We start from the raw sequence: 15,306 nt of genomic DNA on the forward strand, positions 1-15,306 counted from the left end.
GTGATTTGGTAAGCAATGAGGAGTCACTGAACATTTTTACGCACGAAAATACCACACATTTTCGTACAATTATATATTAACCATAGGCTAGTCGGACACGACTGAGTGACTGAACTGAACTGAAGTATATATTTAAAGCTCTCTATGCAACACAGCCAACACACATAAGCCTCAATCCTATACAGGAACACACATCAAAATGCTATTGCTGAAACTGAACCAAATGGAGGGGAAAAGACCAGTAAACAAATATGTGCCAGGGAAGAAAGGAGGCATAGAAATCAAGATATTGTCACTTGTGCTCTGCAGACGCTGTAAGTTGAACAGTGCATTTTAACTAAATGCTGGATTTCCTAAATAACAACTTTCTGAGAGTCACAATATAGTATCTGGTGATGACAATTATGGTCAAGTTATAGCTATTAGTTGGTCCCCATTTCTATACATCACTCCAGATTCCAGCCATCTTCAGCATTTAAAGCCAGTAAAATTCTTGTACCATAAGAAAGGACTGGAGTTAGGGGCTTTAGTTCAAGAACAGACTCATGACGTAAGTGTCTGCCATATGCTAAGAATCCTTAAGCTAAAAGGCAACTAACTCAATCCTAATTACAGGATAGAAAATGCTCTGCCATTCATTAAAAAACAGTCCAATAGCATTTCAAACAGCATCATCATTATATACATTGTATACATATATCACATGAACACACAACACACAATGGAGACAGAAAGTTAATTACCTCATGATCATGAGTGGCCTGTCGGGCTGCATCTAAAAATATGAAAGAACAAGAACATTAAGCTGAAAAACAAAACAAAATTCAAAAAACTTAAGGAAATGACTGTGCCAAAATACAGAAACTGCTGGTATATGTGGGTTCTCAAAACATATCATATTTTCTCTAATAGCTTTATTAATCAGTCAAGAGTTAAAGGGAACCCCGTCTTATAGGTTATGCAATTAGATGGAAGAGAAAGAGCAGACACGGTCCTCACCTTTAAGGAGAACAGGGTGGGAGAGTAGACAGGAAACACATGCCAAAGGCTGTTTGCACAACATTACAGTTTAGCAGGCAAGATGCCCAAATGCAGAGAAGACGCAATGGCTAAGGAATGACAGGCTGTTATGAGTGGGGCTTCTTTCTTTGGCAGTGTTCCCTGAAAAAGGGGAACTTTAGAAATACTTTAACAGTGTGATGAACAATTTTACAGAAAACAAAAGATCCATGGAGACCAGGATCTTGTTTACCTTTGCATCCTTAATGCCTAGGTGAGATCCTGATATGTAATAGGAAGTGTCCAACATATTTTTTGAATACATGCAAACAAGAATGAGTGAATTAAAAAGATTAATCACTGGAAGCGGGGAGAAATGATCACATGAAAGGCTTAGAGGTGTTAGTGAAAGTGTTAGTTGCTCAGTCGTGTCCAACTCTTTGCAACCCCATGGACTGTAGTAGCCTGCCAGGCTCCTCTGTCCATGGGATTCTCTAGGCAAGAATACTGGAGTGGGTTGCCATTCCCTTCTCCAGGGCACTTTTCCTACCCAGGGATCAAATCCAGGTCTTCTGCATTGCAGAGAAATGCCTAAAGTGGAAATAGAAGAAAAAGCACAGGCAACTAAAAAGGGCCTTGGAGTACAAGTCAAACTTGATCCTGGATATGGAAACCCAACTGAAATTTCTAAATGAGAGCAGTGTGATTTTAATAAATGTTGAAGATGATGCTTTAAGTGAATCTAGTATAATAGAGAAATGATAGAAACATATCTTTTATCTTTATTGCTCTAATAGTAGGCTTTATGACACTACATCATGCAAAACAAACTACAAATATATTTGATTCTGGTTCTGATACCTTGCCTATGAGATTTGCCTTTCTGACGGTCCTGGGTTTTCCTGCTGAAAACCTTGTAGGCCTCAGTCTTCTGATACTGCTCCAGTTCCTTCATGTAACGTTCCTTATCTCTGTCTGCCTCATCAAGGTAGCGCTAGGAAAGAAATGTGGAATTATTTTCAAGAACTAGATCTGAGGTACAATACTAAAGAACTTTTTGAAGAAAACAAAAGATAATTAGAACATGGAAAGAAAAGTAAAAGTGGAATAAGCTTTGAGCATTTAAAAAAAAAGTCATGTGAAAAAAATATCTCAATTATAAAAGAAAAAGGCAATTTTGACTTTTTAGACTATAGCCTTTTTTAACTTACTGAAGACAAGTTCCACTGAGGTCATTCTCATAAAAAATTCACGAGAAGATTATGGTTCTTCCTCTAATCCTATAGATAGAAGTACACATGGCTACTAGAGTCCTCAACACACCACATGGCACACTTAAATCTTCCCAGGGGAGAGGATGGAATATTACTCTGTTTCTTTATCCCCAACCCATTCTGAGGGGATGATCTCATACATCAATTCGCCTTTTAAGAGTCAGGAGAGAGGAGACACAAAGAACATAAAAAAGAATGACCTCATCCTATGGACCTAAAATGGACTACTATGAGAGAGCCTGTATCTACATGCCTTGTGCTATTAATTATTTAAACAAAGTTCATTGATCTACTAGGATAATTTTGTTTAATGCCTTGTACTTTTCATTCATCAATTAGGTTTAAGAAATAGAGTATAAAAATATTGCTTCTAAATGAACACAAACTAGAGGCAGAAATTATGTTAATAGCCTTGTCCCAAAAGCCAGATATAGAGGACACCCTGGCCAAATCTGGGACAATTTAAGTATCAAATTTACTTAGTAATAATTTATAAACCACTGGGAAACAGAGAGATTCATATGCTTATACCAATAGTAAATAAATAATAAACAAATACATAAATGGAGAGAGGAAGAGGGCTCTTGCTTAGAATGCTAAGAGTCAACCAGCACATGTGAAGTGAGTGCTAGAGTTGGAAAATCATCATTTTGCAATCATCATGGTAAAGATTAGATCAAGAAGAAGTTATTACTGACTGCTAAATCTAGGGAAAACTCTGAAATGGAACAGACTATTTGCATGTTCTTAAAATGTCTCTGCACAGACTGCTTCTTAATTATAAGGGAAAGTGAAAAACTTTACTGAGTAAGCAAAATTAACATTACCAACGAGAAATAAATGACATTGTGTGACTGCATATGCGATACCGTGAGAAGGGCCAACACCATCTATGCAGTTTTCTGACCAAGAATCGATGACCTCAATCTAATCATGAGGAAACATCAGACAAATATAAAATGAGGAATGTTCTGTTAAGAGTAAACAAAAAAGAGGGGGAGGAAGAGAGAAAGATGGTATTCTTAAAAAAATATCAATGTCATAAAAGACAAAGAAAGGTTGTGGAAATATCCTGGATTAAAGGAATCTAGAGATTTGACCGCTAAACACAGAACCTGAACCCTGGAGTGGAATCTGAACTGGAGGGAGAATGTTACAGAGGAACGATGTTAGGTCAACTGATGGAACTGGAATACAGATGGTAAGTTAGACAGAAGTATTGTGTTCATATAAAAGTATGAGGTTGCTAACTGTGGTTAAGTGAGAGAATATGTCTAAGGAAATTCGCACTGAAATATTTAAGGGTAAGAGGCCACGATATATGTAACTTACATGAAAAAATTCAGAAAAAAATTGTGTGTGTTTGTGTGTGTGAGTGTGAAACACAGAGAGAAAGAAAGAGCACATGCCCAATCTTGCCCAGGAGAGTATGTTGTGTTAATAATACATGAATCTGAGTAAGGGCATTTGGGCATTCTTTGCTTGTACTTTTCTATGCCTGTAACTTTTTGTACATTTGAAAAAATATTTTCAAATAAAAATTTAAGAACAAATACTTGCCTTAACTAGTTATCACTGTATTATCTGAAAAATTTTAAACAATGATCATATATTAATTTTGAAATAAAAAAATTAAAAAAGAGAAAAGAGTAATTACTATGTACAGCTCATGATCTCTGTCTAGCCCTTTATACATTAGAGCTAAAACAATGGATGATATACACTGTTTTCTATTAGCTTGCTACCACAAACACAGAGCTTCAAGTTGCAACTCAATCTGATCTCTTTGAAATTTTTTTGAATTCAGTTAATTCCCAAGAGTGTTTTTCAATTTGGTTTAATTTGTTTGGAATCCTTTTTCAGGAGTGTAGGACATAAAAAGAATTACAGATATACTTCAGATGCTGAGGATGCTGGGAACTTTTAACCCCAAACCACTCTAACATCATTACCATCACGCTACTTTTGTGGCACTTCAGTCAGTTTGTGGCTATCTTGTCCTTAATTCCGCTCAGATCTCTCTAACAGATGGATTTGTTTCAGTTTGGCAATAGGGTTAATTTCTGTCTTGGAGGGGAGAGAATTCAAATAGTTCTTGCTTTATTTTCCATAGTAGGTTAAATTTACCAGAACTCCAGTTAAAAAAATTTATTAAAGCAGTTAAATCTTTTTCTTCAAATTCTTATGTGAACAGCAGAATTTTATCAAAATTCTCATTTAACTCAGGACTTTTCATTTAACTCAGCAGGATAAATCATGTTCATAGATTTCTTAATAATGAACTACTTTTTACAGAAGTCTTTTTGAACTCAGCATATAAAGCAAATAAAAGTAGAGCTACTTTGGTTGAGGTTGCTCACATGCCTGCAGCAGACCCTGAAAGAGTATAAAAACTACTATGCTAAATAAAAGGACTAAGAAGGACCCTGCTATTCTGGTCTCCTAGGTATCATGACAAAAGTGAAGAATCAAGAGTCCATTCTCTTTGCTTTTCTGACAAAAATTATTTTTGAGACAGAATCAAAACCAAGCAAAGGATCAGGAATAGGAACAATTACCTGTTTTTCCTCTGGAGGAAGTTTACTCCATTCATTGCCTAACATCCTTGTAATTTCTGGAAATGGGACTTCTGGTCTCTTTGCTCGAAGCTGTTCTCGACGCTCATTCATGAACCGAACATATCCTGTAAGAGGGGATTTGGGTGCATTGCTGTCTCGAAGAGGTTTCTTTCTCTTTCTTCCTTTGGACCAACCTCCTCGTTTACTTCTTTGCTGCAAAACAAGTCAAAATTAAAAAACCCCAAATCAAATTACAACAACAAAAATTTTCCTAATAATGCAACAATGAACACTGACAAACAAAACAGGATTAAGTGCATTTTCCCACCATTAAGGCCCTGCATAGTCAAAGCTCTCCAAATCTGTTATAGAACAAAAGACTGCAATGCAGTCTGCAGGAAGGGACTCCAGATGGTTCACCTGCATACCTTTTTATGTACCACGCTACACACTGTTTCACTAAGGGGCCATTTTAGCGCTAATCCCAACAGATAAGAATAAGGAGTACCGGGGCTTTCCTGGTGACCCAGTAGTTAAGAATTCGCCTTGCAACGCGGGGGACACCAGTTGGATCTCTGGTCTGGGAGGAGGAGCCCATGCGCCACAGCTACTGAGCCTGTGTTCTGGAACTTGTGAGCTGCAACTACTGAGACCATGTGCTGCAACTACTGAAGCCTGTGTGCCCCGAGCCTGTGCTTGCAACAAGAGATGCCACTGCAATGAAAAGCCCATGAGCTGCAACTAGAGAGTAGGCCCTGCTCTCTGGCAACCAGAGAAAAGCCTGAGCATAGCAGTGAAGAAGCAGCACAGCCAAAAAAAAAAAAGTGAATATTAAAAAAACAAAACAAAAGGGTAAGGTACCCCTACCACAATCACATAAATAAACTCTGGCCGTCATATGCACTTAACAAAGCCTGACTCCTGCCAGGGGAATATTCTAGACGAGAAAGGCAGCACATACACAGCACTGTGCCAGGGCAGCCGACACTGCTACAGTAGATCAGATCAGAACAAGATGCTGTCACATGCACTTGTGACAACAAAAGAAGAGACAAGCTGTAGCACTGGGATCAAAATCATTATGAGGGTCTTTCTCACTGATATCATTCAAAAATCAGTTTATTTCCCACAGCAGCTAGCACTATAGAATTTAATATATAAGACTTAGAAAAATTTAGTAACTATAATATATCCAGAATGAAGACAAGTTCTTTGGCTTGATTTCTTAAGATGTTTATTTTATAAATCAGAGGTTTTATATGTTATTAAATCAAAAGATGAAATCACTGCTCCCCACTGCCCCCCACCCCCGCAAAGTTTAAAGGACTAAAGTACCACTAATGTTTACCACATTTTTTTTCTTTGTTCTTTTAAACAAGATAAAAGGTACTTTTGCTTCATAATTTTACAAATACATATAGCCTATCAGTTAATAAAGGTTTATGGATACAAGCATTTTTATTTCAGAGCAGAGAAGATAATTAGAATGAGATGAAAATATCCTAATATCAATTACCATACCGTAACTCCTTCAAATATATATACAATGGTACAATAATTCAGCACTGGGCAAATGGTATATTTGGTAACAGTTTTTGTTGTTGTTTTTGTTTTGTAACCTGAGTAACGTTTAACATTAAAGCTACTAAGGATTTAAGATGTTTAAGAAGCTTTAAGCACTCATTATGAGGCTTCTCAGGTGGTGCAGCGGTAAAGAATCTGCCTGCCAACCTGTAGGAGATACAAGAGACCCAGGTTTGATTCATGGGTCAGGAAAATTCCCTGGGGTAGGAAATGGTGACCCACTCCAGTATTCTTGCTTGAAAAATCCCATGGACAGAGGAGTCGGGGGCACTGCAGTCCACGGGGCTGCAAAGAGTTGGACATGACTGAGTGACTGAGTACACAACACACACAAGCATTCATCATAATTTTTAAGAATGCCAACGTAGAAAGAATCAACTTTTTCAAAATGAGAATAAAGACAAAAATCAATGGTGGTACTCTTCTATGGCTTAAAAAAAAAGTACCTTAAAACACAGACAATGTAATCAGTCATTTGTGAGGAACACTGGAAGTCCAACAAGGGCAGTAATGCCCTTGTGTGAATTAGAAAAAGATGCCTTCTATGGGCGGAGAAGGCAATGGCAACCCACTTCAGTACTCTTGTCTGGAAAATAACATGGACGGAGGAGCCTGGTAGGCTGCAGACCATGGGGTCGCTAGGAGTCAGACATGACTGAGCGACTTCACTTTCACTTTTCACTTTCATGCATTGGAGAAGGAAATGGCAACCCACACCAGTGTTCTTGCCTGGAGAATCCCAGGGATGGAGGAGCCTGGTGGGCTGCCGTGTATGGGGTTGCACAGAGTCGGACACGACTGAAGTGACTTAGCAGCAGCAGCAGCAGCAGCCTTCTATGGAAGAGAGAATGACCTGGCAAGTCTTGTGGACCCTTTGGGCACATATGCTGCAGGTGAGCAGTACGTGGTCTTGAGTAAGGGCATGTAGACTCCTCATTAATTACTTATTTAATTTAATCATTCAACTCATTCCATAAGCATTTGAGCATCCAATCTGATGCAGGTATAAATTTTCTTGGCAGGGGATAAAGAAGAGTCTACTTGTCTCTATATCATTAAAAACATTAATATGGTTCTATGTAAAAAAAGAAATATAAAACAGAATATTCTGCAGAATGGAAGGCCAGAGGATGAACACCTCAATCAACTCCCTTGCTGACTGCTTCTTTAGAAGCCTCAGAGACCAGTAACAAGAGGAGATGCTTCAGCTCACCTCATCTTCATGCCTCTGTTCATTGCCTTCTGCTGTATTTGAAGATTCATTCTGAAGCAGCTGACCTTGGGAGAGATCCTCTACAAATTCTGGATTATTGGTGGATGATGTGGCTCCACTGCTATATGGAGCCTCTGGGTGGGTTAACCTGCAGAATGATCGGCAGAGTGGAGAAGTTTAGTATCAGCAGCATCAAAACCTCCTACTCATCAAGGTTCAAGACACATTTCACTGCCAGCAAAACCACATGCCAGCCCTTGAATTAATTCCCCACCTCATTCTGTATAAATGTAAATAAACCATATCTCCATAGCAATTATAGAATACTTTTAAAAAGGTTTCAATGCTTGATTGGACTAGCTCAGTTCCAAGAAGAAGTCTCCTACTAAAAACAACTATAATCTTTCTCCCGCAAATTACCTCTCTCCTCAATGTAGACTTTACATTTTAGCTCTGAGCATGCAGCTGACTTTTATGTGCTACTTTTCATGTACCTCCAATGTGATAAATGGAAAACAGTATTAATGGAAAAGAATAGGAATGGGAGTTGTAGAGGCAGTTTGCCCCCCATCACAAAAGAGAGAGTTCTTTAAAGGCACAAGAAATTTCTCTTACAGTACATTCCATAGGCTATTCCTTCTGTAGGATTATAGTGTTTATTGACAACGAGATCATCTAAGAACAATATCATCAAGTTCAGAAATTCAGGTATAAACATTAATAAGTCAGAGATACACACTTTCTGTTCCTACCATTCTGTTTCAGATGAGTCAGCAAACCTCATCTTTCTGAAAAGTGGATACAAGGTACAGATGATAGTTGGATCTCAGATAGTTACACCCTAACTAAACATTTAGATAAAGGAATGGAAATAAAGGTGACACCACGTGCTAGGGAGTTTGGGGTTTGGGGCAGGTAGTGGGGAAGGTGGAGGAAGATGTATAAGAGAGCAATATTCAGTCATTATTCTGGAAGAATGTACACTTTATAGGGTTACAGAAAATACTTACAAGTAGTGAAACAGAGGTCTATAAAATATGCCACAAAGGTACAGAAGAAGGGATGAGGACTTTTACATATATAGAGAGAATGTTTAAGAAAAATTTTACAGAGGACTTAAACGATGAATAGGCATTCATTAGGTAAACAACGGATTGTAAACATGTAAATGTTGACTATCGCCCATCAGGCTCCTCTGTTCATGGAATCCTCCAGGCAAGAATGCTGGAAGGGGTAGCCATTTCCTTCTCCAGGGGCTCTTCCTGACTCAGGGATCTAACCTGGGTCCCTGCATTGCAGGCAAATGCTTTACCATCTGAGTTACCAGAGAAGCCCTAGGTAAACAATATTATCACAGGTAGAAATAACAGGGTATAATAGGAGAAAGGAGAACTTTTCAGGAGGCTACTGCAAAAAACTGAGTGAGAGACCAGGGCAAGCGGGAGAACAGGGAAGAGAAAGCTAAGGGATAATTAAGAGGCAAAATGATAGAATGTATATAAATAGCGAGGGAAAAAGAAGAGTCAAAGATAATTCTGAGGTTTCTAGATTGGGTGATAATATACTATTAACCAAGGTACAACTGGAGAGTGTGTGTGTACACATGTGTGTAAGACACATTAAGATGGATGAGTTAAAACAGATGAGATAATGATAAGTTTGAAATATAATTCCTGGCATAATTAAGTGGAGCTGTCCTGTAGACAACTGGACACATGTTCTGAGAGAACAGAAGTGAAGAAAAAGGCAGGAGACGTTTCAGGAGGCATCAGTTCATGGAAATACTGGGAAGTGTTAGGTATTTCTCCAGAAAGACAGTGAGAAGACAAGCCACGATAGAACTCTGTTGGAACAATATTTTAAGATCAAGTGTTACACAAGCTGAGAAAGACTAAGGAAGGTATGATGAGATCTAAGAGATACGAGAGAAAACTGTTACAGAGGCCAAGGTGAGAAGACTTTTGAGAAGGGGTTTTACACAAGCAAAGTTGCAGATGTCACATAAGATAGGCTAAAAAGTATCAGCTAAATTTGAAGATCTGAAGGAGTTCAACTGTACTCCCTGTACTTGAAGGGAGTACAGTTTTAGTGGAGTTATGGGAATAAAAACCAGATTACAGTGGGCTGAGAAATGAATGAAAGCAGATGCAGACAGTCCTGGAAAGGAAAGAAATTTTATTTTTTCTGATCCTTTCCAGAAAAAATAGAAGATTTAAACTAGGAGGTTCCTACATTTTTGAGGTTCTTTGAAAAATGGTAAATAAGAGAAGTTATTAACTCAATGCTAATCATGTTCTCTGAAAAAGAGTTGCCATCAGATTCAGTTTGATCTTGGCAGCTTTGTTTTCCAAATATTTCAATAATTTTGGATATCATATGATATCTTTTTCTTTCACTGTCATTCTTCATTTTAACTGTGCCATCAGATTTTAAGTTACTAACTCTTGCACATTCTTATTTTAATAAAATATAAAAACTAGGTTTGGGAACAAGTACCCATTCCCTGAGTGCCTTGACTGAAATGAACAGAAATCAGAGGGAGTAGTCAAAAGTGTCAAATGCTTAGAGATGACAAATTGAATATAGACTGGAAAAAAAACGGCTCTTTAGTTCCAATGAATGAACTGTCCAAGCTCTTAGCTAAAGCCAACAACCCTTCCATTTGTGCCCTGGATCGCACACCCACTGGCCTACTCAAAACCAGGTTTTCAGCAATTCTGCCCTCTCTGGCATCACCAATCCTTTCCTCTTTACTAGATCAGTCTAATCAGCAAACAATGGTATTATTAGTCTTATCTGGAAAAAAACACAAAACTTTCTTGATTCCACTTCATTTTTCTCCCTTCCTTTATGGAATTGTTTATACAGAAGCTCCCAACCCAGGGGTGATATGTTCCAAGATCCCCAGTGGATGAGCAGATAGTACTGAATCCTGTTTTCCGTTCATGTCCTCCTCCCACAAATTCAATGCCTTTCTTAACTAAGCACTTATCATGCACTGTGGCCACAACTCTTGCAGTTTGACACTTGATTTGCAAAAATGGCACAAATTTCTTTTTCCTTCTTCACAATTTCACAGAAGATTCATTCTTAACACAGATCTCAGTAACCTCAGCATATTTTTTTTTTTTTTTCCTTTCCTTATTAAGTCAAGAACTCTCACCTTTTCACTTAAAGAAAGCACATTACGGCTTCTCTTTGGCATATCTGAATTGACAGCACCACTACTTTTGCTCTTTAGAGCCATTATTAAGTAAAATAAATGTTACTTGAACACAAGCACTGAGATACTGTGACAGTCAATAGGATAACAGAGGCAACCACCAAGTGACTAACAGGTGGGATACACGGGACAAAGTGAAGATTCAAGTCCCAGGCAGGACACAGGTGGGACAGTGTGAGATTTTATCATACTATTCAGAATAGTGGGCACTTTAAAACTTATGAACTGTTTATTTCTAAAATTTTCCATTTAGTATTTTCCAACTGTGGCTGATCGTGGTAGGTAACAGAACCCATGGAAAGTGAAAACATGGATGAGGGGCACTTACTGACTTTTAGTTGTTTGTATTGGGAAGAAATGTTTATAGTTATTGACTTTGTCTTCCTTCATTCTATCTTAAACCCAACCCAAAGGAGAAAAATGTTTACAACTCTTGTCAAGATCACCAATGACCTCCATACTAAATCCAATGTCATTTCTCAGACCTCATCTTACCTGATCTTTCAGAAGTATTTGACATAGTTCATCTCTTCCTTTCCCTTGAAGTACATTTTTTACCTGCTTCCCAGGACCCTGCACACCCCTGGTTTTTCTGATACCTTTTTAGGTACCCCCTTGAGTCTTCTTTGCTGACTCTTCCTCTTCTCCCTGACTTGTAAATGCTGGAATCTCCCCAAGTTCAAGTGTCAGGTCTCTTCTCTTTTCTCCCTACACAGTGCTCATTCGTCTGATGATCTCAACCAGTTTCACAGCCTTAAGTGTCAGCTGTAATATGCTGATCAACTCCAAAGTTTCTTTTTTCAACCTAGATAGCCTGGAACTTTAGAGCTCTGTGTCAAGCTGCCTATCTGACATCTCTGCTTGGATATCTAATAAGCATCTCAATTTTAAAATCTCCAAAACCGATCTAACATTCCCTCCTCCACTTGCTTAGTATGTGCCATCTAATGTAATGGCAATTCTATCCCTTCAGGTTGCTTAAGCCAAAATTTTGGAGCTTGTCTTTGACTGCTTTTTCCTCCTTTCTCACATCTCATCTGGTCTTTCAGGCAAATCCTGTTTGGTTTATCTTCAAAATATATCTAGAATTCTACACTTTTCACCACTCCCCATTCCTATAATCCTTGAAACCCACTCTAATGAGGTTTTTTTCCCTACTACTCTGCCAAAAATACTGTTGTCACTAGTGAAGTCCTTTGAGTCATCTCTCGAGTTATTTTAGAACCCAAACTGGTCTCCTGCTTCAGTCCCTGCTCTCTTCACTCTTTTCTCTATATATCAGCCACAGGGATACTATTTAAAAATGTCAGATCACATCATTTTGTGCAAAACCTCCTCACACTTTCACACCTCACTCAGAGGGACAGTTAAAGCGATTCCTCTGACCCATAGGCTCCTACAGGATCTAGTCCCTTGCTACTCAAAGTACTGTTCTCACACCAGTGGCACTGGTATCATCTGGGAACTTAATAGAACGTAGAATCTCTGGTCTTAACTCAGACCTTCTGACTCAGCATTTGCATTTTAATAAGATGTCTAGGCAATTCATAAGTGCATTAAAGTTTGAGAAACATACTGATGAAGCCTATTACCCCTCCCCCTGGTATACTCTGCTCCAGTCATACTGGCCTCTCGGCTATTTCTGAAAGGAAGAAACACTCCTACCTCAAGGCTTTCCCACTCACTATTTCCCTCTGCCTGGAATAATCTTTGCCCATAATGCAGGTAGTTACTTTACTTTCTTCAGGTTTTTATTCGAGTCACTTGTAAAGCCTTTCCGGGCCATCTTATCTAGAATGGCACCCCAAGCCCTTCCTGTTCCCCTTCCTGACTTTATTTTTTAATCCATAGTTGTTATCAATGTATTATGCAGCTCACTTCTTTATACTTTCTATTGTCTGACTTTCCCAGTAGAACAGGGGTTAGAATTTTTGTAATTTTTGTATGTTTTGGTTATTCTGCTTAATATTTAGCACCTAGAATGGTGCCTGGCACACTCAGCAGACACTCAGAACATTTTTACTGTACAAACTGGATTCAGCAAGTAGGCAGCTTTTAGCAAAGTCTTGGAGAACAGTTTCATCTGAATAGAGTCAGATGGCAGATATTAATGAGTAAAGAATATCAGGGAAGGAAACGGAATTATAAAGAGGAGTCTATTTTTAAAGAGCTCTAAAGGATATTAAAATAATTCATCTTAGGGATTAGCTAGCACTTCAATCTATTAATGAATACATTTCTTCCTTGGCAAATAATGTCTAAATAGAAAAGATAAACATTCAAGTGGAACAGAGATTGTCAATGGAAGAGGGACTATTGCTATTAGCCCTTTTCTATATTTCTTCATATATGTGCCCAAAAATACCAAAGAAAGGAGTTGGGGTGTTGGGGGTGGTGTGTGCTGGGAGGAAGAGAAGTAAGCTAGAGCTCCTAGGCATCCTGAATAAACAACCATAACTAAAAATCTGATCTTAAAAAAATCTGATGTTTGGGGAAAAAATTATTTTAATATTTGTGGCAATTCAGACAGAAAATGAATTTGCTTTTCACAGCTAGCCCTGTGGCAGGTATTTCCTTAATGGTGATCATGCAGCGAGGAGTCCTGTTTCCTAGATCCCACAGTACTGCTGTTCCAGTTCACAGGAACCAGCATTGCAAATGATGGCTGAATGTAGATATCAAAGCAGTTTACAACAGCTCCCATTCTCTTGGCAAAGCATAAAAAACGTACCTTCTATTTTTATGATATAAGACGACCTCTTTAGCACCTTATACATTATCAGAATCTGTTTTGAAGCCTAGGCAGAGGCCCAGTGTCCCAAAGCAGCTGCTTACCCAGTTGAAGCCAGATCATTACTCTCCTTGGAGCCATCTTCATCTGCAAAAAGGGGAGGCAGAGTGGAACTAGTCATCAAGGTTTCCATCTCTCTGGAAGGAAGAGAAAATTAAAAAAAAAAAAAAAAAATAATGGCTTAATTATTTCCAGTTCAAGTTGCACATATTTAAGAGCCAGCCTTCCTTAACCTTTATCACATCAGCAGCAGAAGAGAAACTGACCTAAATATTTTCTTGACTTGGACACATCAATTTAAACTTTATGGTTAATGGGCTTTTAACCCTGATCTTACCAACTGACCAGGGTAAAATCAGATTTTAAAAATCAGGACACAGTTTGGAAAATTCCTTTTTGTTCATTCAGAATATCTTCAAAACTATTCTGTATTTTCTGTAAAAATCATTAAGCAGAGTAAACTCAGAAGCACTGCAACCCTGAACAAGCTATTCAACCTCTTTGAGATACAATTTCACCATCTTAGACACAGACCAAATTGCTGACTTAACCCACAGGGTTATTGTGAAGGATTAAACTGAAAGTGCTTCATAAATAGAGAAAGGCTAAGATGGTAAGTGCTTTGAGTATTATTAAACAAAGAAAGGTATTGTTATTACAACATTATGAGTTCTCAGTCCCAGATGAATCATCCTTAGATTAAATGGTGACAAACTGAGCCTTCCAAAAGGAAATAATGCAAAGGAAGTGGAGGCTGGAAGGCATACTGATGTGGTTCAAAATTAAAGAAACCACACTTCCAGGTCAGAAATATGCTCCACATCACCATGATGACCAGCAGTGGAAATGGCACGCACCTGGACACAGGAAATAACTAAGCTTAACTGAAGAAAGCAAACAAATCACAAGAATTTGAGGTTATCGGACTGAAAGGATAAAAGGACAAAGAGAGTAATTTCATTTAGCATATCGCTACACACAAAGATTTTTCCCTTTCAAGGCTTAACACCAAGGGCTTCGCCCCTCAGAGCTAAAAGCAGAAGCCTCCCATTCACCGTGAAAGCGATATTCAAACAAAACATTCAACAGTGACCCCAAACATCAGACACTTAAGTGGAACTGCAAACCACTCAAGGAAAAAAAGTGCCTTAATCAACTGGGAGAAGGAGAAGCCGGTTCTGAGCACTCACTCGGGAGCCCCTCGGCAGTTCTGTCAGGTGCTGCTGCTAAGGAGGCCTAGTGGGACAGCAACTGTAAGGAAGGCTCAGAGCCCAGGCAGAGCGAGGATCCAGCCCATCGAGGCGGCAACATGAAGAAAATGCTCATGACACCGATGCCATATTCTGAAGCTCAATATCATAATTTACTTCCAAAATGATAACACTCTTGATTTATTTCTTATTCTTACTTATTTTCTTGTTTTCATTTCTTTGTTACTTAGCAGACCAAATTCCATAAATAGCTTAATGTGAAAAAATGCATCTCTGTATATTCACCACTCATTATAGTGTGGGTAGAGCATGGAAGGCAGAGAGGAACTTCCCACTCAACCACAGAGTAAGGAGTTTGTTCCATGTGCAGGGATCTTGCTAATGCGTTTCAATTCCCTCAAGAGAAGGGGGCTTATAAGGGGCTCTAACAAATAGTGCACAGTTCCATTCATT

General features: G+C 38.6%; 1 protein-coding gene across 5 annotated transcripts in view; it reads right to left on the minus strand.

Annotated features, from left to right (window-relative positions):
• Positions 1–15,306, minus strand: part of HMG20A (high mobility group 20A) — a 78,434-nt gene that overhangs the window by 14,616 nt on the left and 48,512 nt on the right. For all 5 annotated transcript variants that reach the window (XM_006080700.4, XM_006080697.4, XM_025271488.3 and 2 more), the window contains 5 exons: positions 13,687–13,779; positions 7,629–7,776; positions 4,832–5,044; positions 1,861–1,993; positions 744–775 (listed from right to left, as the gene is read on the minus strand). In XM_006080700.4, the coding sequence (XP_006080762.1) occupies positions 744–775; positions 1,861–1,993; positions 4,832–5,044; positions 7,629–7,776; positions 13,687–13,775 (615 nt within the window). In that variant the 5' untranslated portion in view covers positions 13,776–13,779. The remainder of the gene's footprint in view (positions 1–743; positions 776–1,860; positions 1,994–4,831; positions 5,045–7,628; positions 7,777–13,686; positions 13,780–15,306) is intronic.

The sequence above is a fragment of the Bubalus bubalis genome, chromosome 20 (assembly GCF_019923935.1).
Source record: "Bubalus bubalis isolate 160015118507 breed Murrah chromosome 20, NDDB_SH_1, whole genome shotgun sequence".
Classification (NCBI taxonomy): Eukaryota; Metazoa; Chordata; class Mammalia; order Artiodactyla; family Bovidae; genus Bubalus; species Bubalus bubalis.